Below are 27,878 nucleotides of genomic sequence, written 5' to 3' on the forward strand. Positions count from 1 at the left end.
GAACTGGGACCTTCTGGTTTATAGGTCAATGCTCAACCACTGAACCACACTGGGCGGGCTAGGGCCACTGTCTTTTAATTCGCCTGTGAGTGGTATTTGGAAGAGTAGGGGGTGTGCCGCAGCCTTGACCCTGAAAAGGTGAAGAAGTCCTGAATGTGTCCCCAGGGACTGACTGTGCCACAGCCTCTCCTAGCTTGATTCTGAGGGCCACTCAGAGCAAATACTTGGCCAGAATCCCGCCTGGAAGAAAGACACCCCCCAACCCTCTGCTGTCCTCGCTAGCGGGCCATTCATCACTGAACCCTCTCCCCCCCGCCCCCCCCCCCCCCCAAATCCTCCAGAGCCCTGCCCTAGGCACCCTGATCCCTCACCATTCACCCACACACCTCCATCCCCTCTGCAGTCACACCCCCCACCACACTCCCATGAAAGAAAAAGGGGCTCTGTATTAAATCAATAATGGGAAGTAACCTCACAGGATGAATTGATTACCAATCTCTAAGTCATGGTAAGGTGAGTAGTCATTGGGTCTCTAGCAGACTCTCTGTCTCCCCCTGGCAGACAGAATTCCCACTATTTACACAGCCAGATGTATGTGAGCGCCTCTTCCTGGATCTGGTGTTCTGGGCTGGGGGTCCAGGTGTGGGGTTGACACACCAAGCTCCTTAGGGGCGACCTTTACAGCTGAGATGACCCTCCAGATTCTCAGCTGCTGCATGTGGGTAGGGGGCCAGCTCTTTTTATGTCTCTGCCCTTCCTACCAGTTGCCAAGGGGCTTCTCCTGTAAATCCTTGGTTATAAGACTTTTGCTCCGCTGGTCCTCAGCTTCTTATTGAGGTTGAGTGTTCTATACTTTAGGTGTAATTCCAGTTTGGTCCTGGGAGGAGGTGAGTGTAACTTCCACTTACTCTGCTGCCGTCATGGATCCTCTGTTTCCTTCGATCATGCTCTAAGTCTGTCACGTGCTTTCCTTCCCAGCACATGTCATTTGTAACTTTGTACTGGCTGTGTGTTACGTGCACCTCCATGAGGGCAGGAATGTATCCATGTTTGTCCATGTTTCCTTCACGGTGACAGGCACGTAGCCATGCTCCATTAGTGCTTTATGAACAAATGGATGCTTTAAAATCAAGAGTTATGCTGGGATTGCAATAAAGAACTATATGTTTCCAGAGAAGAAAGTAAGGACTAACATTATCTGAAAGTATGTTTATGTATGAGGATGTGGACTCACAATTCACAACCCTGTGTCCACACCCATCATCTCTCCTGTCTGTGCAGCATGGAGACGAGCGACACGAAACGCTAAGGTGGGTGCAGAGGGTGTTAAAGTCCTGGAGACCCGGGCCCTTTCCCGGGACCCCTGGATTCCCCACCCTGATGGGCTCTCACTGGCTACACCCAGACCCTGCTGACACGGTGCCAACTGGCAGGTGCCCCCATGTCTGGTTCTCACTCTGGGATAAGGCCATGACGGTAAGTACACAGGCTTGGCTGGTTCACTTGGCCAAATGGCACTGGTCAGCCATGACTTCCAGGTACCCCTAGGCGATGGTTAGGGAAAAACCACTCACTTTAAACTCACTTGCTTCCCATACCCTTTCCCCCCAAGAGCAGGTAAGATCTGGAGAGGAGGTAAGGGATGCTTATTTCTGGGCTTGCTCCCCCCTGTTCAGTCTCTACAGGGACCCTATTTGGTGGGGCTGCCCCATGTCTTCTGAAATCTGCTTACATGTGGGGCAGGGACTGGGACCAAGAGAGGCCTTGCACGCATGGCCAACAGGTGAGGAAGGAGACAAGAATGCTGAGCCCTGGGCCAGGGATTGAAGTTGACATGAACCCTTTAAACGTGTTGAGAGTGGGGTGGGGGAGGGAGGACATAGCCTGCAGAGCAGGCTCCCATGGAGAGGCTCTAGGAAAGTTTATTCATATTTTCTATACACATGATGGGGGAACAGTGGGATCAATGGGTGTGGTTTTATACCCTGGTAAGTGCAGATATAAATATGTTTTTACCACCTTTCATCAGACCACCATCCTCATTTTTACACGGGAAAACATGGATCGAACCTCATAAGACTCCAGCAATCCCTTTTCCAAGTCTCTATCAGAAGGTCGTACCAGTCAGAAGGGGGGAACTGCGTCTCCTGAGGAGTCCATATAATCACCCTGTCATATCTGTCTGTTTTTTTTTTTTAAATCCTCACCTGAGGATATTTTTTCCAATGATTTCCAGGGAGAGTGGAAGGGGAGGGGGGAGGAGGGGGACAGAGAGAGAAAGAGAGAGAGGGAAACATTGATGTATGAGAGAGACATCAATTGGTTGCCTCCTGCATGGGCCCCTACTGGGGCTGGGAAACCTGCAAGCAAGGTATGTGCCCGTGATCGGAAACCGAACCCATGACTCTTGGGTGCATGGGCCAACGCTCTCACAACTAAGGAAAACCGGCCAGGGCGTATCTGTCATTTTGAGGGCAGAAAATAATAGTGGATTTCTAGTTAATAGATGAAATTGTCAGGCGTTGCAAGCCACGTCCATGGAGCAGGGTCACGGTCGGCCTGATGGAGGAGACGTGGTCTGGGGGTGATTCCATCTGGTCGGCTCAGACGACCTTATCTTCACCAGTGCCCCTAACTCTCAGCAAACTTGGGGTTCATGACTGTCGTGGTGGCACTCTTGAAAAGGGGGTTATCCTGGTGAGAAAAGCAAATGAGACTTGTGAGCGCAGGGAAGGGAGGAGCTTAGATCGGGGTGACCTTCCTGCAGGTTCTAGCCCCATTGGCAGGGCTTGCACTCAGCAGCTCTGAGGATGGGGGACAGGCGGTAGCCACGTGTGGGGGTTACATAGGGACCGGAGGGTGAGACCCTCCACGCGGGACCAGCTGCCTCGGGCCCCCGGGGATGGCCACTCACGTTGTTCCACTGAGACTTGAGCTTCTCCTTCTCAAAGCGCTTGTACTCCCTGAGGTCAGTCAGGTGGGTCAGAGCTTTCCAGATGACCAGCAGGAGGACGCCAATCAGCACGACTCCTGCCAGGGTGCCACCCACGATGGCGCCTACATTGGGACCTTGTGGACAATCTAAGGTGAGGAGGAAGCACATGCACACCGAGGGTCAGGCCCTCCCCAGCTACCAGGCTCGTGCGTGCCCCTCCCCAGGTCACCGCACAGTGCTCAGGTGGACAGAGCCTGCAGCCACCGGGAGTTGAGCGAACAACCTGACCCACTCTGGGTCAGGGCAAGGCTGGGGTCAAGGCCAGGCCATGCAGTTCCAAATGCAACTGTGAGGACTCTTGTTTACAAAGAAAGAGGGCCCAGGTTACCAGCCAACCAGGGCAGAACACGGATGGGACACGGGTTGTGAGCAGGCTGTGCTCTCTAGGCCACACGAGGGCTCAGGGTCGGGAAGGGAGCTGAGAGCAGGTCTCAGTCCAGCAAGGGCCACGGTGCACTGCTGGTCCATGTGCAGTCATATGAGCGGCCGGGCAACCCAGCTCTGTGCCCCCTCAGTCTCTTTGAGAGGGAACAGGGTGGGGGTGCTGAGAGTTTGTGGGCTCCCCATGCTGCTTGTCTAAAGCCCTTAAACCATCCCATGGGACTCTGCTTACCGTAAGTCCCAGCACCCACATATGCTCTGTCATTGTTACTCCATGTACCTCCTGGAAATTAACCTAACCCACCACCTGTCATCATGGCCTGTGGATCCTGCCCCTGCCCCTCATTTCTCCTGGTTAGGTCCCCATGTGCCATCTATGGGCAGGTCCCTCCTCTGTTCTCAATACTCCAGGACCCAGCCCACCCCACCCCATCCATCTTCAAATTTAGCAACTGGACTTCAAGCAGCCCACCCAGGTCTGTGTCCACCTGGCCCCTCGAAGTCCTATGTTCACTCGCCCCGCCTCTCCTCCCCAACGGGTCTGCATCTGGTTTTTGAAAACACAGTTCAGATGTGTCCCTCACTCTCCTGAAATTCTGCTAAGGGCTCCCTACTATGTTTGAAAAGAGACCCGAAGGCCTCCCAGGACTCACAGGGCCCTCGAATGACAGGCCTCTGACGGCACACCCTCTGTCCCCCATGTCTGGATGCTCTCATCCTCTGCTCTGAGCTGCAATGTGTCCTCCTCGGAGAGACCTGTTAACCTCTGACATGGCCTTTGCACCTTGGGTCCCCAGCCGGAGGCTCCCTTCCCCCCCCCCGCATCGTGGTGCTTGTGTTCTGAGGTGTTGGTTGAGGGGGTCCAAACCCATTGCACATGAAACCCGTGATGACAGGATTGGTGTTTCCACGTCCTTCACCATTTTGGGGCCTGGTACTGACCCCGAGCTGAGTAAGTGGACAGTGAGCAGCGCTTGGGAAATGCGGCCCCTGGTCGCTCAGGGCCCCTAGACCCCCACTCCAGGCCTGAGCTCTGAGCATGCAAATTATCCACCACAGGCCACATGGCTGTCCCTGGACAGGGCTCCAGGACTGGGTCAGTGTCCGTGGGTGACCACCAGCTTGGGTCATGAATTCCCTCCAGTGGTGTCCTGTCCCCTTGAGCCAAGGGCACAGTCCATCCACTGCCCGTCATGCACCAGGAGGTGAGGTCAGAGACGGGGAGAGGGTCTGGGACAGGCGGACCACAGTCCGGGACCCCCTCCTGACCCCGCCAGTCTGCCTTCCCACAAGGAGAGGGCCCTGCGCAGCAGCCAGAGTTCCGGCCCCCATGTCCCACCTGACAGGGCCTCACCTCGCATGTCGTCCACGTGGATGTGATATTTGCCTCTCCCCTCCAGCTGCCACAGGGTGTAGGTCAGCCAGCAGCCCTCTGAGTCCCGCTCCTTGCACTTCCGGGTCAGCCTGGGGTTCTTGGACCAACCCGGCTCATGGGGCACGCTCTGCAGTTCCAGGCCCTGACATGCCACACTGCAGTTCTTCATGAGGGGGCCCTTGTCGAATTTCAGGCACTCGGCACAGGAGCTGTGGAAGAGCCACTGCGTGAGCACGCGTGCAACCGGGAGGGAGATGGTGTGAGAGCATGTGCCAGGGTGTGACGCATGAGAAAGTGCCAGAGTCTGGGCACCAGGGTGGCAGTGGGGCTGGGCCTGGGTGCTGTGGGGCTGACACTGGTGCCTGTGTGGCCGGGGGATGAGGTGGTGCTCTGGGGAGGGAGGTGGGCAGAGCCCCTGGGACCTGGAAGCCTGACAGATGGGGTCCAGGATGGGCAGCGACCCGGAGCGGAAGGACAGCCGCAGGTGCGGAAGGCCCCACCTCCCCCTGGGGCCTCAGCCGGGCGGTGGGTTTCTGCTGGGAGCTGGCACGGGCGCGCCGGCCCAGTGGAGGGAGCACTCACACGTTCTTGCTGCAGGGCGAATCGCAGCCCAGGCACTCCTCGCAGAAGGGCAGCTGGTAGTCCTTGTCGCACTGGCACACGTTGCAGAGGCACTGGCCGCGGCCACTGCAGACGGACCCCTTTGCGTCTCGGCAGCCTTCTGTGGACTTGTGGCACTGGCAGGCCGAGCCCTCGAAGTCCGCTTTGCAGAGGCACTTGCCGCAGCGGCATTCCCCACGATCTGGGAGACAGCGGGGCCACCGCAGCGTCACCCCCGCCCGGCGCCAGCCCCGCCCACCTGGCCTTCCACGCACCAGGGCCCAAACCCAGGACCTGCGCCTGGGGGGTCTGTCTGTCCCTCGGTCCCCAGCAGCACCACTGAGCACTCACCGGGGCCCCCGCAGATTTTGCCATTGTAGCGCTCGCAGTTGACGTTGTCACACTCGCAGAACTGCCCGAAGATCTTCTTGTTGGGCACGTCGCTCGTGTGGCACACGCACTGCCCGCAGATGCAGTCCCCCAGCCCCGAGCAAATGATGGAGCTGTTGTCTTTCCGGCAGCTTCCTTCCAGATCCTGGCTGCTCCGGCCCTGAGTCTGGCACTCACAGTTCTTCCCCATGTAGCCAGCATCGCACCTGGAACGGGAGGGACACCGCTCAGGGCTCCTCCCCCAGGGCCTCTGCTGCTGTGCGTGGTTCCTGCCCCAGAAGGTGGGAGCGGGGAGGTGAAGGGATGGGGGGGGAGTTGCTCACTTGCAGATGCCACACTCCACGGAGCCCTTGCCACCACAGATGCTGCGGTCCTGGTTCCGGTCCCTGCACTGGCACTCGCACTGGGGAAGTATGCTCACGGTCACCGTGTCCGTGAAGCCCAGCGCCCGAATGACAAAGGACTGCGCCTGGACACACTCTGTGGCCGTGACCTTCACCTGGAAGGTGACCTGTGTGGGGAACAACAGGGCTCAGGAGAGGTCAGGACCCTGCGTCCGGGCATGAAGGATGCAGGCCTCGGGGTCCCGAGAGGGAGTCGATGGAGGTCGGGGAAGGGGGAGACACAGAACGCTCGGGGTTTCTCTGGAACCTGGGACTGGAGATGAGAAAATGGTGAGATACTGGAACATGGCGGTAGCAGGCGAATGGGGCTCCCTGACCCACCGACCCACCGACCCACCGTTTCTGGCTGGGACTTGGGCTGGGGGATGGTTCTTAGGATACTTTCTATGGCACAAGTGTTCTAAAGGATTTTAAAGTGACTTTGCAAAGAACATATACTTTGTCCCTAAGTCCAGCCTGCTAAGGTGCCTGAATCCCACCGGAGGTCCTAAGTTCTGAGCGCAGAATTGTGTTCTGACCTTGAATAAAGGGTCAAGATCATGCCTGAGAGGACAGAGTTGGGACGGAGCACAGTACCCACCAGCCACACGCACACTTGACGTGGTCACCAGCACTGAGCTTCAGGGAGCCCCGGCTTGTGGCGAGCAAGGCACGCCCTGCCCAGCCGTGGTTCAGTGGTTCATTATCAACCATGAACCCGAAGGTCACGATTCGATTCACGGTCGGGCACATGCCCCAGTTGTGGGCTCGATCGATGCATGCAGGAGGCAGCCAATCAATGACTCTCTCTCATCATTGGTGTTTCTATCTTTCTCTCCCTCTCCATTCCTCTCTGAAATCGATAAAAATATATTTTTAAAAGAGAGCAAAGGCACCCCCAAATCAATTTTAATGAATTTTCAAACGGTACAATAACAACAAGCAGAAATGTCAGGAAAAATGTGTGTATAAGAAGCAAGCAGCCAACCACAGGATTGAATAAATTCCCGTGTGAATCACGTAGGGAAAGAAGGAGATATTTTTGGCAAAAATTCACATGTAACATTTAGTAAGTAACATGTTTGAAGAAATCCTAAATGTTATGTTATAAAATGTAATAAAAGCAACTATTTCGCTAAATATTAGTTCACAGCCAGGGAAAGAAAAATTTAATTGTTATGGTCATAATAAATTTAAAATACTAGGGAAATAAGTCAGTGCTTATTTCTATTCATCTGCTTGGCCCATGCTTTAATGTTTTCAGCAAACAAACAAAGCCGTAAGTCAGGAAAACCAACCCAGAAGCGTATGTAGTATGTGAAAGGAATGCCCTTAGCTCTGAGGGGACACGCTGTTCCAGCGTCTGCTCCCAGGGGGCGCTGCAGACCTCGCGGTCATTACGGCTGCACTAGGGAAGTCTTCGGTGCTGATAACTAGGATGCTCCTGCCAAGGGTGGTGCTAAGTGCACCACCTGCTCCCTTTTAACAGATAAGATATAAACTTACACCATTTCGCCTCTGAGGGGATTTTAAAGGAAGGGAACTGAACCTCTGGTGGACCTGGGGCTCCTGCCCCTGACTTGTTCTTACGTCCTTCCCTTTACTTCCTTCTAGCTGTCACTGGGGGAATGTTGGGATGGAATCTCACCGGAACGTTGATCTGGACACCATCACAGTCCCCTTTAGGCTGGTTCACTTGCGAAACTCCGTTGCTGCAGAAGGAGTCGTAGGTGACTTTCAGGGTGTCGGGGAGGGTGTTATGATCCAGAAAGACTCTGGAGGAGAGTTTCTGTGGGCAAAGAGTGGCTGCTGATTAAGAAGGATCATTCTGCTACCCCCAGGCCTTTCCAGGCGATGGTTTTTGCACACCTTCCCATTTCGCATCCCTCTCCCTTTGCCCACAGGCACACTGAGAGCTGGGTAGGTGCTTGGTCCTGTGTCCGTGCAGCAAGTGTTAGGGTTACCAACACCACGGCCCTGCCCTCACGAGAGGCCAGGGAGAGGACCAACATGGAGACTGATGACAACCCCATGAGAACGGGAGCTTGGCCTTCCCACTCACCACTGAATCCCCAGTGCCTGGCTCAGGTAGGAGTGGAAAACTATTTAGGTGCATGGGAGACAGAGACAGAGAGAATGAGATAGAAAGACAGTCAGAGAGACAAAAAAAAAAAAGAGGGAGAGACCAGAGAGAAATAGAGAAAGAGTGCCGGGGGGTGGGTGGGGGGGGGTAGAAAGATGGTGAATGAGCATCATTTCAGAAGAGATAGGAACATCCACAGGCAGCGGCTGGGGTTCAGGAGGGCTCATTTTGGGGGTACAGGGCTCCAAGAGCATACAAGGAGCCATCAGAACCTCCTCAGTGGGGCTCTAACTACAGTCAATGGCTTCAGTGTTTATCGGGTGCTCCCAGTGAACTTGGCTCGGTGAAGCCATCAGGACCTTTGGCCATGAACCTGGGGTCCATGTTTCAGAGAAGGCACTGGTGAGGGTCAGATGTAGCACATACCACGCCATCAACACGATAGGACACAGCTGCCCTGTGGGAAGCCCAGGGTCAGTTTGTTCACAAGGCCCAAGGGTGTTGCATAATGCACTCCTGTCCAGACTACCCTTTTATTGACCTGCAGGGCGTGGCCCCCAGCAAAGCACCCAGGGACTCACATTGTAGGCGTCCTTAATGAGCTGGACCACGTTGCTGGAGTCTTCTGACAGCTCCCCAACCGCCGATTTGGGGATAATCTCGGTGAGCTTCTACAAGGCAAGAAGACCAGCTGGGTCACAGGTGAAACTCTGGGGCCATGGAAACCTCAGCATCTACTGGTTGGTAACACCCCAGAGGGTTCCTTCTTGCCTGTAAGATGATTCAAACTATCACCCCCTCCACCCCATTTCTTATAGTCTTTAAGACAGTGCATGGTCAGTGGTGTGCTGGTAAATTGTTAACATCGGGTTCTCAGGGGGAAAAACCCTGAGTTGTAGCGTTTGCCAATTTCCTTGGTGTAAATACTCCACCTGGGTGGATTTCACACTACTGATATCACTGAACATAGAGCTGTGGAGAGATGTGGCTTGGCACGGTTAGACAGTGTTCCCACCACGCAGATATGAACGGCGCAAACAATCAGGGCGTAGGTTATAGGAGATATGCCAAAGCAGGGGGGAGGGATAAGTTGGAGCATTTCAATGAGTTGATGTAATTCAATTTTAATAATGATCGTGTTAGAGACAATGTGAACATCTACTCTAGCAGGCCAGGGTCAGATGTGGCCTCTAATGCAGACAGACCTGAGGCCAGCCTCGCGGGAACCTTTGGCCACTTCCTCCCCCATACTCACCTTAGCCTGGTTCAAGGGTCTCACCATCACTCATGGATGATTACTCCAACACTTTCTCTTACAGAATTGATGGTTGGGTCAATTTCCTGCCTCAAAGGCCTGCTGTGACTCCCCAGAGTGGAGTGCAGTCACCTCCATGGAGCTCACGAGGGCTGTTACAGCCTGGCCACCAACCCCCTCCAGCCTCCACCACCCACTCCCTCCCCCCTCCACCCCACCCCAGCTGTGGGTCTCTGCTGTGGTTTGAGAAAGCGGCACTAATCCACAACACTTGCTATGTTGAAGCAAAATGAAAATGTCAGAACCAATGCCAAGATGTTCGCCACAAATAGGCTAAATTCCAAGGGAAACCGTCCTCTTTCATCCACACAGAAATATCACGTGGCAGAAAGAGGCCTCGGACTCCCTACACCCGTGTCCATGCTCCTAAACCCGGGGCCCCGCGTGGCCGCCTGCCCCAGACGCCCGGCACGCAGAAGCAGAACTCAGCCTGTGGTAACGCTGAAATGGCTGTGTCCTGCCCTGTTGCTCAAGACCTCAAGGCCACTTACTTCATAGGTTTTCACCATTTTCTTGGTTACAGCAAAGATGGGCTGGATGTTGTTTTCAGCCAGTTTATGTGCCAGCTGGCCCACCGACGGGTAGTCCTGAAGAGGAGACGCCCAGTCAGAGAGCCCAAGGCCAGGCAAGCTGCCCGGACCAACCACCCACACCACGCAGCAGAGGTGACTGTGCGGGGCCCGAGGCTGAGCCCTTCCGAATGATACTGACAAATGCATGCAGTGGTAGGATGAAGAGGGAGACCAGTTCCATTAAAACACAGTCAGGAGTGCTGACACTGAGCACAACGGTCTTCGTGTAACGGGGCTCAAATTTAAAAACAGAACCTAGAAGCCATTACTGAACAGGGGCCTCTCGTGCATGACACCCTTCAGGGAGAAGCCTGCACTAAACTGCCTGCCTCTTTTTTTTTTTTTTTTTAATTCATCTTTTTTTTTTTTTTAAATATATTTTATTGATTTTTACAGAGAGGAAAGAAGAGGATAGAGAGTTAGAAACATCGATGAGAGAGAAACATCAATTCAGCTGCCTCTTGCAGGCTCCCTACTGGGGATGTGCCCGCAACCAAGGTACATGCCCTTGACCGGAATCGAACCTGGGACCCTTGAGTCAGCAGGCCGACGCTCTATCCACTGAGCCAAACCGGTTAGGGCTTTAATTCATCTTTATTGTTGAAAATATTACAGATGATCCTCTTTTTCCCCCACTGACGCCCTCCTCCAGGCTCCCACCTGCTTGCACTGCCGTCGGAGGCAGTTCTTATAAAGAAGCTCCTGGAATTGTATTTCAACTAGTTGGGCTGAGACTTTCCAGGTCCAATTGGCGCTACACAGTTAGATCCCCATCAGCATCTTCCCTGACCAATCAGAGTGGCTCCATTCTGACCAGTCGGGATAGTGCTTGTTGGACCAATCAAACAGTGAGGATTTGGAATGCTCATTTGCCTGAGAAGGAACCAATCAGTGATCAGGGGCAGGGACTTCTCTCTATATAAGTCAGCTCCCCTCTAGCCTGGTTGGGGAGGCATTTTCCCTTTCCACCAAAGGCTGTGTTTCCCTGTGTTGAGCTGTTAACACCTGAGCAGAGCGGAGCCACTCAGCAGGCTGGACCACTTTGGACTGGAGCAGAGCAGCGCCGTCTAGCCCGAGGGGGGCCAAGCTGCAACCCCAGGGCTGAGGGGCCCCCCGGGCAACCGCACAGTCATGCTTTATCATAATTGAGCTGATTGCATGTGGTGATTCCCGTTGGCATGGAACTGGCACCGACAACCATCCGTTGAGGAGAAAATGTTAAAGATGTGGCGTGCTTTGGATCAGGGCCCTAAAGAAGAAACCTCACGGCCAGTCACCACTCCCTGACGAGAGGGAACATGATTTTGGAGTCTCTGTGCTTGTGCGGTGCTGGGAATTCCTCTGACTTCTCTCACGGGCAAAGCCTCACAGCCACCCCCAGCACGGGTCACCTTATTTTCATACAGGAGGGGCAGTCTCAGCTTCAGGCAGAGCTTCACCAGAACCTCAGGTGGTATCTCTTTCCTGTCCAAGTTGTGGACCCCTGAACTCTACCCACCAGCACCCTCCCCTGCAGTCTATAGGCTCTGGGTGGAGATCGCCTGATTGCTTCGCAGCACCCAGAGTTTAAGATTTCAGGGTGCAGAGCATCGTTCACAGCAGGCCAGGTGAAAGGTGGTGGCTCAGGCCCCCCTGCTGCACCCCACTTCCTCACCCCTCTGACCCTCCAGATGTGCTCCCTCAGCTGGCCTGGAGTGACCTTGGTCTCCGGTCTCCCTGGACAGAACTACACCCCCCCCCCCCCCCCGGACTTCCCCTTTCGGCCCAGTGTTTCCTCTGCAGTCCCTTGTGCTAAGTCCCCTCCCAGCGAGGACCCTGGGGAGGGGGGCACTCACAAACTCGTTGCTTCTTTTGTACATGCTGTCCTCCAGGTGGCAGTGGCCATCGTTGGGGGTCAGGATGGCTCCCAGCTTCCCATCGCCTGCAAAGTGGAAGCCATCGTCCGTGGCGAACACCAGCAGCCGCGTGACATTGCGCCAGCCGATTTCCTCCTGAGAAGGAGAAGGCGGGGTTACCTGCCTCGGTTTCCTCCGTGGGGCCCTCACAGAGGACAGTTGACTAAGTGCTGTGCCCCTCTCCCACCCCCGGGGAGATGACCCAGAGACAGGACCCAGGCCGGGACCAGCTTCTCAACTCGGGTCCAGGCTCCAGTGCCTGGGGCTGGAGGCACGTCTTTACAATGACAAGTTCCCAAATGCCCAGGGAATGTGCGGGACACGGAGGGGAGCTGCAAAGCCTGCTTATATGAAAACATGTAGTCTTCAGAGGCCCCATCGGAGCAGACCTGAGCCTAAACCCGAAGGAACTATTCCCCAAGAAGGAAAGAAAATACTCGTAGAAATGTGTATCACAACGTAAAAACACTGCAGGCACCAAGAGCAAAGAACTCAAGGGGACCTGAAACGGGAGATGAGTCAGGCACATGCGCAGCACGCGTGTCATCACTGTGACATCACACGCAAACGAAGTGTGCGCCTGCGACGCAGAGACAATCCGCAGAGAAGCTGGAGGACTGGAAGCCAGTTTGCAAAGGGTCGGGACTGAGTGGTTAAAAACACGGGGCCGATGGTATTGTATGTATTACATCATAAATCCAGTGAGTGGGCTGACGAGGCAGGACTCTGCAGGCGAGCGGGCAGCCATGGGCAGGGGAGGCCACTGGGGGAGGGACAGGCCAGACATGGTCGCCTAAGCCACACGACATGGTAGAACCTCAGAGGACGCCCCTTATTTCCCGAGGGGCAATGAGGTTGGGGGTGATTCTGCTCCAGGAACCGCCAAGATCTGACTGCTCGGTGGCCTTACAAGATCCTTTGCTTATATTTAGTCTTGAGAAGATGTTCCCCACGCCACAAACTAATAGTGACATTTCTGGGTGACTGGAGGGTGCCCTAAGGGTGTTCAAGGTGAAGGTGGCACCTGTGGCTGCGGGACTGAGGTCCCCATCGGGGAGATCCAGGGCCGGGGCAGGGACAGGGCCTTACCAGGCAGGCTGCGACCTGCATCATGGCGTCCAGCCCGCCCTCAGGGGCGTCCAGGTTCCCAGAGATGAGCTGCTTCCCGACCTCTGTCTGGAACTGGTTGGAGTTGTCCGTGAGCTTCAGCACGTGCTTGAAGGCAAACGGGGGCTGGCACTCCTTCTCCTTGTTGGGGCACGGGTTCCGGAGCTTCTCGGGGTGCGTGTTGACAAAGGGGAGCACTGTCTTGTCCACAAAGGACCCGAAGCCTGAGGGACAGGAAGGGTAAGTGTGGGCGGCAGAGGTGGCACCAGGTGGTGGGAGGGCAGGGCCACAAGCCTGCGGGGGGGGGGGTGAAGGGGGGGGACATGAAGGTGGAAGAGCCTCGGTTTCCCTAGTTGGTACAGAGTGGGGGAGAAGGTAAGATCGCCCATGGGGTGTGTGTGTCCAAGTGTGTGCACATGTGTAATTAGGTATGTGTGTGTGTGTGTGTGTGTGTGTGTGTGTGTCCCCACAGATGGAGACAACCGCCCGGACGGAGGCAGAGATGAGGGTGGGATGTTCCATTTCCCTCACACACATGCACTTTGTAAATGAGTCCCTGCTTGTCAAGAGCGGAGGCCCCTTGGCCCGGAGGTCAGGGCTGTGCGTGTGCGTGTGGTTATTTCATTAACGCTGTGATTGCTCTGCAGTCTATATACATTTGTGATCTTTAATTTTTTAATAACTAGCACTGTAGGACTATTGTCTTTCAAACATACTGAAGAACAAACAAAGGAGACGGAGGGAGAAGTGAGGGAGGGAGGGAGGGAGGGGGAGTATCAGGAGAGCCGGCCCCTGCTATGGCCTTGGTGAGGGTGCACATAGGGACACTGCATGAAGCCCCCAGCACCCTGTCCCTCAGGAATGGGTGGGAGGAGGTGTGTGGGCAGCAGGGCCAGCTGAGATGCCAGGCAGGACTCAGGGGGTTGACCTCACCAATGCGGCCAGACTCGGTGATTTCGTTGAGGGCCCGGAGGAGGTCACCCCCCAGCTTCTTGACATTGATGAGGTCATCAAGCATGGAGTAGGACAGGTCCATCAGGTAGTACAAGTCGATGGGGTAGCCCTTGGCGCGCCGGAAGGTCACATTGAACACAGCCTCCTGACCTGCCGTGGAGATGGGAGAGAGGGAGGGGCAAGTCGGTTTGGGCAAAGCTGGTTTAAATGGTTCCTCGGGTTGCTGGCTGCGGGACTTATCAGAACCTTTACTCTGCCAGGAGTACCTGGCCTTCTGAGAGGGGAATAGAAGGGTGTTTTCCAGGTGATTTTTTTTCTCCTTTTTACAAAGAACACGGAACGCAGGGCTGAAAGACACCCGTGTCCCCAGCCACAGAACCCCAGTCAGAACCAAGCCTACCCGGTCTCAGGTGGAGCGTCACTTTCTGTGGGAACAGCTGCTTCTGGCCCCCCTGCTGGTTCTCCTTGGTCTCAGCGAGGCTTCTGGGGTTCATGATGTCATCGGCCGCACAGCCCTTAGATAGCAGCTGTGTCCTCGTGTCACAGCGAACGGAGTCGGGCTCCCCTGGCCTGGAGAAGTTCTGGGAGGGGAGTCACGAAGAAGGAGGAGAAATATGGGGGGACCCACGCTATGGGAGTTGTGTGAGGCTGACCTGCAGGGTCACTGGAAGAGGCTGACCCTCCTCATCTGCTCTGGCACGCAAGAGAAGCATCCCTATGATACGGGGATGAGGTGGGGAGCGGGACAGTCCCCAGGGAGACGCCCATCTCCGATAGCTTCTCCGTGAGGCTCCCAGACCACATCAGAGTGTGGGGCAGTCAGTCTGCCACTGCCTCCAGCAGCAGCCCACACGGGGCCTCTCCTGACCTAGCACAGCCTCACTCTCTGGTCAGCCTCCAAGCTGCCCTAGGACAGGGGTCGGGCCTGTCTGTCTGTCTCTCTGTGAGTCAGCAACCCTGAGACGTGCTCTGCTCCTGACCCACGAGGTAAGGGCCTGGGGATGGTCCTGGGTGCCCGCAGTTTCAGAGACAGAGAAAAGGGGTCCAGCCCGGGAGGTGGGAGGACTGGCCAGGAAGGAAGCTCTTACCAGCTTCTGGCACCAGGCGCAGCCGGGCCCCGACTCGATGCAGTCCCGGCAGGTGTTGACCTTGTATTTGGTGCACTCCTGGGAGAGGACTGGGGGCGAGATGAGACCGGCTCTGTGAGCAGGGCTGCTGACCCCGTGCGAAGGCCGGTTGGCACAAGGGGCTGCTATCATGGATGGGGTGAACAAATGACCAGGCCCGCCAGCAGGGTGTGGAAGGAGAAGGAGGGATAGCAGAAGGACCAGGAAGGATGGGACCCACCAGGGGCGTGTGTCTGCCAGGGTCCAGGGAGGGGCCTCCTGGAGGGTTGGTGGGCAGGACCCATCATTCCTGACTAGGAATGTCCCACAGAACTCACCAGACCCGAGGGAGAGCAGAGCCCACAGGGTGAGCAGCAGGGAGTGCTGACGCAGCATTTCCTGTGGAGGGACGGGTCTCAGTGACAGAGTCTGGGGCTGACCGCCCACGGAGCCCTCCCACACGAGCCTGGAGATGCAGAGCCAGGAGGCCCTGTCCCTGCTGCTGGAGGCGTTTGGCATCTGGATGAGGCCAGCACAGGCCAGTCTTCGTGACTGCCCTGCAAGGCAGCTATCATACCCCTGACCTGCCGGGCCTCCAAGGATGAGCAGAGGGCGGGCCTCATGCCAGTAGCACACATGGGTCCACTTGCACTTGCACACCCACAGCCACACAGCCACACCACACAAGTGCACACAGGTGCACACAAGCACGTACAAACCCTCACACCCATCACACAATCATGTGCATGTTCACGCAGAGAACACACATAGGAGCCACACACCACACACATGCATACACGTTTGCACACACCACACACATCACAAACAAATGCATACCTACCACACACACACTTGATGCCACACACCCTGGGTCAGGGCCATGGGCCCTTTGTTCTCCCTGAGTGCTCCCTGAGCACCGAGCTCGGAGCAGAGGCTCGGGAGGCCCAGCCTCGGGCAGGCGGTGGCAGCGGAGAAGGCGCTCTGCACCTGGGCGCTCCTGCACTGAGGAGCGAGGGAGGGCTGTGCAGAGCCGCCACCTGCCTGTCCAAGGCACTAGCGGTAGCTGGCCGTTATTTTGCTTTCCTTGATGTACACCTGCTGTCGTTACAAACCCAGTGCCAGGGGGAAGGCGCGGACAGGGCATCGAGGAAAGTGGCTCATGCAGTGGTCACTGCTGATGCTCCCAGAGGCGATGTGGCTGCGGGGTCGGAGGCCTAGTGTTCTAGTTCTGTTCTGGTTCTCGGAGGCAGAGGCAGGGCCTTCTCACCCACCGCCCACCGGGCAGGGCCCAGAAAGGGGACGTCGCGGGGGCTGCAGACCCAGGCTGGGCACAAAGTAACACTGACCCTTCAGAACACCAGGGAGGGGAGGCTGGGCTTCCTGGCTGGGTGGCCTCCAGGTCTGAGAACCCTGCAGCTGACTGTGACCTTTTATCTGACACCAAGGAAGCGGAGAAGGTGCTGAGAAGCCGGGGTGGCAGGCAGGAAGGAGCCATTCTTTATCAGAAGCAAACATCAACACAGCCCACCCTGAAGGTAATGCAAATGCCAGATGCTCTCCCCGGGGCGGGGCGGGCCTCTGAGGTTCCTGGGGTGCCCTGCCGCCAGCACCCTGCCATGGTGGTGGGCCTCCAGGGAGGCCTCAGAGCCCCCAGTCGGTGTGGGTCTACCCAGGCTGGCAGAGGCCCAACCCAGAGCCCACCTGCCTGTTCTGGGGCCTGCGTGGCTCCTGCCGTGGCCTGTAGGGCCCTGGGAGCGTGTGGTCCCTGCCGTAGGTCTCGGGGTGCACCCTGTGGGTGGATCCTGCCCTCCCCACTCCTCTCCCACCCTGCCCCAAGTTCCTGTCTTTTTGGAGGCTCCCCACCAAGATTATACTCAGGACCCAGAAATGTCAAAGCAGAACCCTTGATTCTTCCAGAACGGGTTGAAAGCAGAACTCATGCTGCTCTGGCTTCCTGGGCCCCAGCAGCGGCCAGCCTGAGAAGCGGTTTCGGTTCACTCTGGGTCCCCCATTTGTAAACTCCCAATCATGGGCCATGGGGCTCAGGCTCTCCATCTGGGCACCCCAAAGTTTGGCGGCTGGACTGGTGCCTGATTGTGCCCACTGAACACTCAGCTGATGTGCACTGCCCCAGGGTGCAAGGTCCAGTCGACCCCAGGATAGCACCCCACTTCTGAGGCTGAGGCAGCTCCAAGCAGAGGACCGTGAGTCCCCTCCCCAAGTGTCCCATCCATGATGTGGTCTGGTGAGGTGAACGGATCCCCCTAGGTCTGGGGCAGGACCTGCAAATGCAGCTCTGCCCTCCCTCCTGTGGCCACAGACCCGAACCCCCAAATATTCACCACAACCAGCTTGTATACTCCCCGGGTCCTTACACAGGGAAACTGAGGCCCGAGCAGCAGCAGGACCTGGGCACGATTATGCTCAGTGCACTTCCTCCCACAGAGAGGGGCGTGCACCTTGGTTAGGGCAGGGCCCACAGGCCACAAGGTCCTGACCTTGACCACAGGAAGCCAGGCAGGGGTGGCTAGGGGGGCTGCCTTCTCCCCAGTGTTACTTCTAATTCCCTGCAGCACAGGGACGGCCACTGCGGATGCCCCACCCCAACCCACAGGCGAGTGGGGGCAGGACATCCGGCACATGGTGGCTCTGGGAGCTCAGAGGGCAGACGGAGGGAAGGAGGCGGATTGTGGAGTCCAGGAGTCAGCCCTCCTCTCAGCGGTGGGCAAGCTGGGCCAGGCAGGACTCTCCTCACGGGACCTCGGGGCGCAGACCCACACGGGCTGTGCATGGCAGCCAGAACCAGACCTCAGAGGCCAAGGCCTTGCCTGAATCCGGGCTGTGGACACGCAGAGACCAAGCCCTCCTCTGGGCGCTGTTCTGAGGCTGCCTCAGCACGGCGCAGTGCCCAAGCCTGGGTGGCAGGCCTGCCTCAGCAGCTCACTCTGCCTCAGTTTCCTCTGTGTGACTGGAGAGGACAGGCTTGGATAGTGATCATGTGTAGAGCGGCCTGGGCACCTTGCACCCAAGGGCCCTGGACGCGCAAGGACAGCTGGCGGGAGAATGAGCAGGCGAGTGGGAGGCCCCAGCTGAGCCAAGGAGAGAGGGTGCAGGTTCCAGCCAGGCCACCTGGGCCTAGGCCTGCACAGCTCATGCCAGAGGTGGTCCTCTGACGGGCAGCCCCTTGCCACCCTTCTTCTGACAGAGGCCTGAGTGCCCTCCCACCAGCCAGGCCGCAATCTCCCTGGATCCAGGAAGCACCCCTCACCAAGACTCAAGGTGCAAAACCCTAAGTTAGGCGTTTTGAGAAACCCCAGGCCCCACCGGCCCGTGAGGACCATGGGAGAGATGGCACAATCATGGAAAACTGTAGGAGGTGGTGTCCCCAGGTCCTCTGTACCAGCCAGCTTCCCCAGAGCCAGGGCCCAGAGCCCTCCCCTTCACACCCCATGAACATAGCTACAGGGGGTCCCCCCTCACCACAAACAAAGCGCCAGTCAGGTTCTGAGATGCAGAAGGAGCATCAGAAGGAACACACACTCCTTCCAAATCACACACTCACATGAAAAAATATCCATATTTGGTAAATGACAGATGAAAAAGGGAACATTACAAGAGAAATACAATTTTGGGCAAGTAGCAGGGGGAAGCACCGCGTTTGAGTCAGGATGAGAAGTTGGTGTTGGTTCAGACTTCCCGTCAAAGATGAAGGCTTTGCCAAAGTACGAACCCTCAGATGAGGCCACTCGAGCTGCCACAGCCACACTGACCGTCAGCACTTGCCATGGGAGCTTGCCCTTGACTGTTGGGGTCAGAGAATAAGCTCTCCTGAGTGCTGGCTGACAAGAGACCACAAACCAAGTGACAGGGAGCCATGAGCAGAGATGACGCTCTGGGGAGGAGAGTGAGAAGGAAGAGAAGGCAGGGGTCCCTCTTTGCCCAGGTGAATGAGTCAGGGCTGTTTTATGGAGGAAAAAAGCAAATGTTGCAATGGATTTTAAAGAGGCCTCCGCCTTTTAAAATCAAAGACAGAGTGTCAGCATGGGATCTGTTTTATCTGCTTTATCCTATATAATAAAAGGCTAATATGCAAATTAACCGAACAGTGGAACGACCGGTTGCTATGATGCTCACTGACCACCAGGGGGAGTGCCACTCAGCCAGAAGCCCTGAGACGGGATCACAGCTGGCGAGCGCAGCAGCGGTGGTGGGAGCCTCTCCTGCCTCCGCAGCAGCGCTAAGGATGTCTGACCATGGGGAGTGGGCCTAAGCAGGCAGTCAGACATCCCCTGAGGGATCCCAGACTGTGAGAGGGCGCAGGCCGGGCTGAGGGACCTCCCGCCCCCCCCCCCCCAGTGCACAGATTTCGTGCACCAGGCCTCTAGTATAAACATAAGAGAGCGTGGACAGGGCTCTCCTCCAGCAGGGACAGGGACACACCACCCTGGATTGCAGAGGTCCAGACTGATCCAGGAGCAAAAAGGGAACAGGATGGAGGCAGACGCAGCCTGCAGTCCTCCTAAACTCCAGTCTCACAGAGACATCGTCCAAGTTGCAAGGACATTGTCACAGCTATTAATTTCACCATTGGGGATATACGAGAGCAGGAATTTGAAGGAACACAGTTTCTAACCTAATGGAATAAAACAAGACCCCCCTCCCTAACACACATTAATTAGAAATTTTAAAATGCTGCTGACTATCTCTTAAGTCAGCAATTTCTCACCTTTTATTTATTTTTTTATCTCATGGTGCACATAAACTAATTACTGACATTCTGTGGCTCACCAATACATATATATATTTGCTGATCCGACAGAAAAAAAAGGTATATTTTGACTCATTCACACCAGGTGGTTATTGTTGTGTTGGCTGTTGTCATTTGAATTTGACAATCTAAGGGAATGAGGTCAGAGCCCCTGACTAAATAGTCAGGTATTGCAAGGTTTTTCTTGCAAGTGTGCTGCAGTGCACTGGCTGAAAATCGCTGTCTTAAGGAGGAAATCAAACATATTTACAGATACTGTAGACAAGGAGGTGACGCAAACATCCTCTGTGCAGGGCGGCGATGCCCTCTGTGCCCCTTGGGGACGTGAAGCCGATGCCCTCGACGCCCTAATTGTGAACATGAAGGAAGGAACGTTCACTTCCAGGGCCAGAGGACCCAGAAGTGAGAGAAAGAGCAACAGAGCTATGGAACGGAGGCAGGAAACACACAGATAAGGATGGAAATGGGTGAATCAGAAAACAAACACAAAGGCAAAAATTGATAGTCACATTGGAACCCACTTCCTGGGGAAAAGCAACAAAAGGGGTCACCTGGAGGGGAACATGTATGGCAACAGCCGAGGAACTTGGAAGGGAGAGGCAGGCCACTGGAGAGTGTGGTTTGCTGGGCGATAAACGCACGAAGAAGCTTTGAGAATGGAGTCTGGGTGATGCTGGTTAAGGTGTGTGGCCCCGCAGGGTGAAGAGGGAGCCTCCGCAGGCGCTGAGCAGGAGCACACCAGCCCCTAGGCAGGCTGCTCAGCGAGCACCACACACCCAGAGCCAGGCGACTGTCAAGAACACGCCCGCTCAGGGCCCCTCTCAACACAGGCATGTTAATTCCGTTTCAGGAAATAAAGTGATAGAAGAAATAAATGAATGCGTATCTTACAGTAAGGACGCCTAAGCTTAAAACTTAAGGGAAAAAAGGGCAAGAAGATAGATGACTCTGAAACAACAAATTGGTACATTAAAAATTTGAATGGATGAAAATATTTAATTACTATCTAATGCAAAAGGTGAATGGTGCCCTGACCTGGTGGCTCCATTGGTTGGAGTGTCATCCTGTACACCAAAAGGTTGTGGGTTTCATTCCTGGTCAAGGCACATACCTAGGTTGTGGGTTCAACCCCTGATTAGGATACATGAGGAAGGTAACCGATCAATGTTTCTTTCTCATTTCTCTCTCTCTCTCTCTCTCTCTCTCTCTCTCTCTCTCAAATAAATAAATAAATAAATAAATAAATAAATAAAACACATATCCTCAGATGAGAAGAAAAAAAAGTAAATGGTGTCCTGTCTGGTGTTGCTCAGTGGTTAGAGTGTCAGCCTGTGCACCTAAGGGTCTCGTGTTTGATTCCCGGTCAAGGGCATGTACCTGGGTTGCAGGTTCATCCCTGCCCAGTCGGGGTACAGGTGAGTGGCAACTGGTCAATGTGTCTCTCTCACATCGATATATTTTTTTTCTCTCTCTCTCTTCCTCCCTCTTTTCCACTCTCTCTAAAAAGCAATAGAAATAATATCCTCGGGTAAGAATTAACAACAACACAATGAGTGGTAATCTTCCTCTCCAAGGAGGTCTTAGAAATTAATGACAAGAGGGCCAATACCCCATAGTTCCTCAAGGAAATGCAGCTGGTCAGTAACTGGTTGAAAGTCACCCTGCTTAGTGGTCAGGTAATGAGATTTCTTGTCTCGCTATCAAATGGCAAATGTGTTCAACATTTCTGACACTCACCCAGCGGAACCTGTGCAGCAATTAGAACGTGTGAATAACTCGGTTTTCATGGTAAGAACTGACTGTGGGAAACCAGCAAAAGTAAGTTCGCAGGAACTGTCCAGGTTTCTGTCTCTGGGGGGCGCAATTATAAGTATTTTCCATTTTCTTCATTGTGTCTGCTCACATTTTCCAAACTTTCTACGGTCAACGTTTATAACGGTTTAAAAAATATTCATTCATCTAAGAAAATCCAAACTATGGTGGCGGAGGAAATTGTCCTGAAGTTTCTGTTCCTACTGCCAGCACTTCTGAGGACGGTTACTCCCTGGTGGTGGGAAGAACTGAGACGCTGACGTCAGGGCCTCCCTGCTGGAACACAGGCTCGTACATGGTTCATTCATTCACTCGCTCACTCACTCATTCTCTGAACAAATGCTTGCTGGTCTCTTCTCCAACACTGCCTCCCAGATTCTGGAATTCTGACCCCTGCTGAGACCTCAGAACACCCCATCCCCACACTCCCACCGAATTTCCATCGCACTCGAGAACCTCCGCACTCCAAAAGCCGAAGCACAGCCGCATCCATTCTGTCTGAAATGCTGCTCCCGTGGGCTGACTGCGAGTGCCCCCAGCCCCAGAGGCACTGGGAGAGAAGCCGGGCCCCAGCTCGGGGTTCTCCCAGGTGGCCCAATGGGGTTCTGTTCTCCCAGGTGGCCCAATGGGGTTCTCCCAGGTGGCCCAATGCTCGCAGAGGCACCAGAATAGCCCGCTGCCCCCACGGCTCCTCCCAGGCAGGATCGCTGGCTCGGTGAGGTCTCGATGTCACTGAGGCTGGCCTTAGACCCTGCCTTAGCTCCTCAGCCACCAGAAAACCCTTGAGACTGTTATCCTCGTAATTATCTAGGTAGCATCAACGAAGGAAAGAAAGTAAAGGGAAGTGAGACACTGAGGGCATGGTCACCTGGGCAGCGTCACCAGGAAGCGACAGCCTCACACAGCACTGTTCCTCCAAGAGGTTAACGCCCCTGCCTTCCCCGACCCGGCACTGGATTTTAGGGGGGAAAGGGGAGATGGGCACCTGCACAGTAGAAGCCAAGGTGGAGCAGGGGGAGTACTTGCCTGCCAGTCTAGCCTGGGGAACAATGGAGTGGCTAGGGGGTGAGCCCCATCAGAAGTGCATGAAATCTTGGAAAGTTAAAATCCCCAGAGAGTTCCCTCTCTCTTGCTTGCTCCCTAATCCACACTCACCAGTGTGCTCGCCTGTTTCTTTTTCATAGCCATGTGGCCGTAACTCCAAGGCCCCTGGCCATGGGGGCCCCACATGCAATGGATTGCAGCTGGGAACCCAAGCTGAGCCAGCCGGATGCTGGATTGGACTGTGTTTTCATATGGAACAGGAACTCTGGGCTGTGGCCTTAACTCTGGCCCTGCTGAAGATAAAATTTCCATAGTGCGACAAACAGAGATGGGACCTTGGAGGGGAACCCCCTTAATTTTACGTCATCAATAAAGCTTGCCGCAAAACTCCATCCTCTCGTGGGGGCCTCAGGAAACTCTTTTCCTCGCAGCACCCCAAGAACTCCACTTCCATCGATAACAAGACTACTTCTCGCTGCAGCCCAGGGTGCAATGCTCCCAGGTGACACTCTCTCCGGAAGCTTCCAGTGCAGTGGAGTCAGACTACATGGGCACAGAGGCCACTGCATCTCAGACTGGCTGGATCTGAGCATCCCAAAGGCCCGAATCACGCCCCAACCCCACATCTCCTGCCAAAGGGAAAGAGGCTGTGACTCGCTCTCTGACACCTCCTGGGTGCAGGGCGGTGGCTGTGGGAGGCCTGGCATGCAGGGATGGGGGTCACAGCAGACACGGCCAGTCTGCAGGGGGAGCTTCTGCCAGTGGGCAGTGGTTCTTGCCCAGATAGCCAGTCAGGAGTGTGGATCTCACAGGAACAAGACTGGGCATTGCCCACAGCGCCACCCTGCTGGCTATACTCGGCCACCGCAGTATGACTCCACTGCACTGGAAGCTTCCGGAGAGAAGATCACCTGGGAGCATTGCACCCTGGGCTGCATCTACCAGGGTGTAAACTGTGCCTGCTCCCCATTCCACACAGTAGCTTCAAGAGGGCCAGTCCCTTCCCCAAGCTACAAAGCCACGTCAGCCTGACCCCAGGGTTGACACTCTCAAACTTACACTCAGCAGCTGAGAGACTGTGGACAGGCCCTCTCAGCCCTCTCAGCCTCAGTTTCCTCCCTTGTTAAAGAGAACCGAGGACCTCGAGGTCTCTGGAGCAAGAGGGAATTTTGCCTGCAGAAGGCTTTCCAACTTGAGTTGCACCATCAACTGTTCCTTAGGTTTCTGGCCTGCCCTGTCGAGTTTTGACTTGCGAGGTCTCTCCACAGCATTGAGCCCGTTCCTGAAAATAAATCTCTCTCTGCGCACGCGCACACACACACACACACACACACACACACACACACACACACACACACGTTCGTCCTATTGGTGCTGTTCCTCTAGAGAACCCTGACTGCTACAGATCCCAAGATATGTGTCCAGTTTTAGAAAAACCTGCTAGAGGCGTTTTTAACAGCCTCGGAGCTGAGGTAAGCCAGCTGCGCCATGGTTTCCTGCTCCGCAGGTTCCGGAGGCTATGAGGGCACTTCTGAGCCCCTTTCCCTTCCCCCCTAATCAGAGCTGTGGGCTGTGGCATCACAGCTCCCCCAGAGCTGAGGTGACCCCACGTGACAGCCTTCTCAGAACTGGGAAGCTGGGGTCTGCCGGCTCCCTAACTCCCCTGGGCCTTGCTACCTGGCTGCTGGGAGGGTGAGTGGCCTAGACACCTTCAGCTTTCAGAGGAGGGAGCCTGGGGCCAAAACAGGTCACAGACCGGGCAGCTCCGGGACCTGGCTGTGTCTGCCAGGCCTCTCCTCCCTGCACCATGCCACCAAGACGTCCACCAGCCAATAATAGAAGCGAATGGAAACCACCAACCCTGTCAAGGACTCCTGCTCCACCCACAGCCCTCCCTGTCCTGAGAAAAGGTGCTGGGGGGCTCTTTCTGGTCCAGCTGGTCCAGCTGCCATAGCTGAATGCAGAATCCTGCAAGCCCAGCTTTGTGGGAAGCCCACGTGTAGGGAGGAGGCCCAGCCCTCGCAGCCAGTGCAGGTGACAGGCGGCCTGTGTTGTACAAGCGAGTGGGGTCTCCAGATCACAGGGCCCACTGAGACCCAGGGCCCCGCCCCCGCCCAGATGCTTGCTTCCCTTTGGTGTGTTGAGAGCGTTTAGGCAGATGCTCTTGAACAGGATCCCAGCCCCACGGTCACATGCAGGGTCCGGGGTGAGATGACGACAAATTCAACGTTTTCATTTTCAGTCCAGTTTGAGCAAAGGAAAACAGACAGTGAGCCCCTGACCGGGTCTGCCTGGTGGATGCCACCCAGACATCACCAAAAGATTGCCCAGCGATGGGCAGAGAGGCCCCTGAAGTGAGGGTTCTCAGCATGGCCAGCTCCCCATCCTCTGGGTGAACATAAGTGTTATCAGCGCCTTGCAGGCAGTGTCCTTATCTGCAAAATGGAGCCAGCTGCCCATGACACTGCCTCAGGTGGGACTGTGGGACACTCACAAAGTGACAGGTGAGCAGAAAGGTGAGCCCTTCAGACGTGTTCCGCAGAGCTGGCGGGGCCCGCGTCACATGACATCACCACGGGCTTGGTGCTGCCCCATCCATGGTCAAGTACCTGTTCGCAACCCTGTCCGTTGTGGAGCTCGGCCTGGGCCTGAGCTGAACCTGCCAGACCCCTCAGGACACAGGAACCTCTTGTCCACGTGTCCCCCACACCTGCTCAGAAGCGACGTTTGCTCATAGAGTCAGTTGGAGTTTAAACTACAGGCCGGCCCAGCCCAGCCCTCCCATTTCACAGATGGGAGGCCAAGCGGCCTGCTCATGTCACACTCTCCCTGCGTGCGAACGGGCTCCTCCCATCCCCTGGACAGCGGCTGCCTCTTCTGCAGAACTTCAGCCAGGCACTGGGCTGCCTCTTCTTCCCCCACAACATCTCCAGGTCATAACTGCCCCTTGTCCCAGGCCTACGGTGCAGGGGCAAGCTGACAGTTAAGACGGCAGGGAAGCCCACCCAGATTCAATGGAGAGACCCAGGCCAGCGGAGAGGTGTCTGGCTGCCCAGCTGGCCCCTTGGGAAGTGCCTCGATTTTCTCCTTCGGGCAAAGCTCTGAGGCGGCCCTGAGTGCCCTCTGCCCACGCTTGTGCACAGGCACCTCGGCCAATTGCTCTTCAACTCGCTCACTGGCCCTGCCTGAGCTGCAGTGACACCCCACTGACATGTCCCAGACCTGGAACTTAACCTCACAGAAACCCCACGTGGCCTGGCCGGCCCAGCCCTTGGTCACTCGTCCCAGGTCACCTGGGATCAGCCATCCACAGAGGAAGGCCTGTGGCTCTGCTCAGGATGCGGCACAGCGGTGTGGCTCGGCCATCGCCATGCCAGGACCCTGCGGTAAAGGGACTCCCTCAGCTCTGGGGACACTGTCCTGGATCCCGAAGGGCGGACACTGGGTGGGGTGGGGGCCCCTGTGTTACAGAGCGGCTGGGGCACTCATCCCTTCCTGAAGCTCCTCAGGATCTGGCTTCCTCATTGCATGCAAAGACCCTGGGCCAGAGGAGAGCTTGCTCTCCCCTCCCCATCATGGCGGCCCCTCCTCCTCCACCCTGTGGGCCCAGGGACCCTCAAAGGAGGAGAGCTCAGGTGCAGGGAGGTGAGCTGGGGACAGCAGTAGGGGTCTCAACGCGCGCACACATACACACACACACACACACACACACACACACACACACACACACACGTTCACGGTCAGAGAAAGAGAATAGGGATTGGATGCCAGGGGGATGGGGAGGGGGGACTGAGGAGGCTAGCATTGTGTGGAGGGTCTCAGTGGACCCCAGGCTCCAATACCCCCACTGCCAGGAGACCTTGGGAAAGGCCTCCAGGAGACTGGTTTACGCATCACACACCTAATGCCTGTCTCCCTAAAACTCACTGTCACCCAGCACTTTCACATCCTCAGGCCCGAGCTTGTGAAACTTCGAGAATCCAAGAGAAGTGACAGACCCATCACCAAGAAAATGTGCCACGTACACAAACACACCTCACACGTATTTACACATACATATACACTCATAATACACGCTCCCACATCCCCCAATACCCTCATACATCCACATTTAGACACACACACACCACTCACACTAACACACTCCTTCACATGTACCTACCCTCACTCATACACACACCACAAATTCACATTCCCCCTCATACACACACACACACAAACATACACACTCACACTCAGGCACACACACAGACTCTGCTGGGCACAGACCAGCCCGGGCAGCGTGGAGGCGCGAGGAGAGGAGGGGGACTGACTCAGGCAGGAAGAGGAAGGCACAGCTGGTGAGGCCCCACTCCCCTCCCACACAGCCCAGCCTTGCCTAGGGCTGCACCCACCAGCCGGGGGGAAGGGGTCTTCCCTGCCCCCCACCTCCTTCTGGCTCTGCCAGCCTCCCGGCCCTCATTTTGGGGCTCAGCAAGTATCTGTGGCTGTTGGAAGACCCTAGACCCAGATGCCGAGGACTGGGGTCTGTGCCGGTCCTCTCGCCATGCTGGGTCCCGTCCTCTTCAGTCACAGACGTTCCCATCGTCCGCATAGCTCTGCCTGCGGCGGGCACAGCACCCCCTCCCTGGATCTCAGTGACAGGAGGCCTGGGGTGGACGATCCCAGGGCAGCAACAGGGAGCAAGGCTGCCAGGTCCCCTCCAGGGCGGGACCACCTGGAGCTGCTTCCCTTGGGAAAGGCCATGGCCACTCTCCAGGGAAGAGCCACAGAAAGACCAGCCTTAGAAAGACCGGCCTGGACGCATAAGCCCTGTGCACTCACCCTGCTTGAGGTCCTGGAGAGGTGGCAGGGCGTCCGGTGGGCTGGCAGGGGCTTCTGCCCGCTCTTTACCAGGCTGGTTTTGTGGCGCGTCTGGGAGGACACTGGCCAGCCAAGACTTGGATGTTGAAGGCACAAGGCTTCCTCTTCTAAAGCAGCAATAGGGAGGAAGTAGTTACATGTGGGTGATTGCACCACATGGGGCCCCTGAAACCCAGCCCCTCTGCTCTACACGGGCTCCCAAGGGGGGGATGTCAGAGGAAAACCCTTACAAGCC

General features: G+C 55.9%; 1 protein-coding gene across 1 annotated transcript; it reads right to left on the bottom strand.

Annotated features, from left to right (window-relative positions):
- Nucleotides 1-1,902: 1,902 nt before the first annotated feature.
- Nucleotides 1,903-27,734, bottom strand: ITGB2 (integrin subunit beta 2). The gene is made up of 16 exons (XM_008145653.3): nt 27,605-27,734; nt 15,495-15,555; nt 15,139-15,227; nt 14,451-14,631; nt 14,030-14,200; nt 13,079-13,320; nt 11,930-12,085; nt 10,014-10,109; nt 8,789-8,878; nt 7,773-7,913; nt 6,065-6,252; nt 5,703-5,947; nt 5,334-5,553; nt 4,731-4,960; nt 2,915-3,081; nt 1,903-2,694 (listed from the first exon to the last, which is right to left on the bottom strand). Exons 2-16 carry the CDS (start codon nt 15,550-15,552, stop codon nt 2,632-2,634), a joined length of 2,337 nt encoding a protein of 778 aa, XP_008143875.2. The 5' UTR covers nt 15,553-15,555; nt 27,605-27,734; the 3' UTR covers nt 1,903-2,631.
- Between the last annotated feature and the right edge of the window lie 144 nt (nt 27,735-27,878).

Source organism: Eptesicus fuscus, chromosome 3 (assembly GCF_027574615.1).
Source record: "Eptesicus fuscus isolate TK198812 chromosome 3, DD_ASM_mEF_20220401, whole genome shotgun sequence".
Classification (NCBI taxonomy): Eukaryota; Metazoa; Chordata; class Mammalia; order Chiroptera; family Vespertilionidae; genus Eptesicus; species Eptesicus fuscus.

Excerpts from the sequence above, each read along its gene's own strand:
- ITGB2 (XM_008145653.3), bottom strand. The coding sequence starts at position 15,552 with ATGCTGCGTCAGCACTCCCTGCTGCTCACCCTGTGGGCTCTGCTCTCC. Across the intron at positions 15,228-15,494 it reads TCTGCTCTCCCTCGGGTCTG|TCCTCTCCCAGGAGTGCACC; the intron begins GTGAGTTCTGTG and ends TCTCGCCCCCAG. Across the intron at positions 10,110-11,929 it reads ACAAAAGAAGCAACGAGTTT|GACTACCCGTCGGTGGGCCA; the intron begins GTGAGTGCCCCC and ends TCTCCTCTTCAG.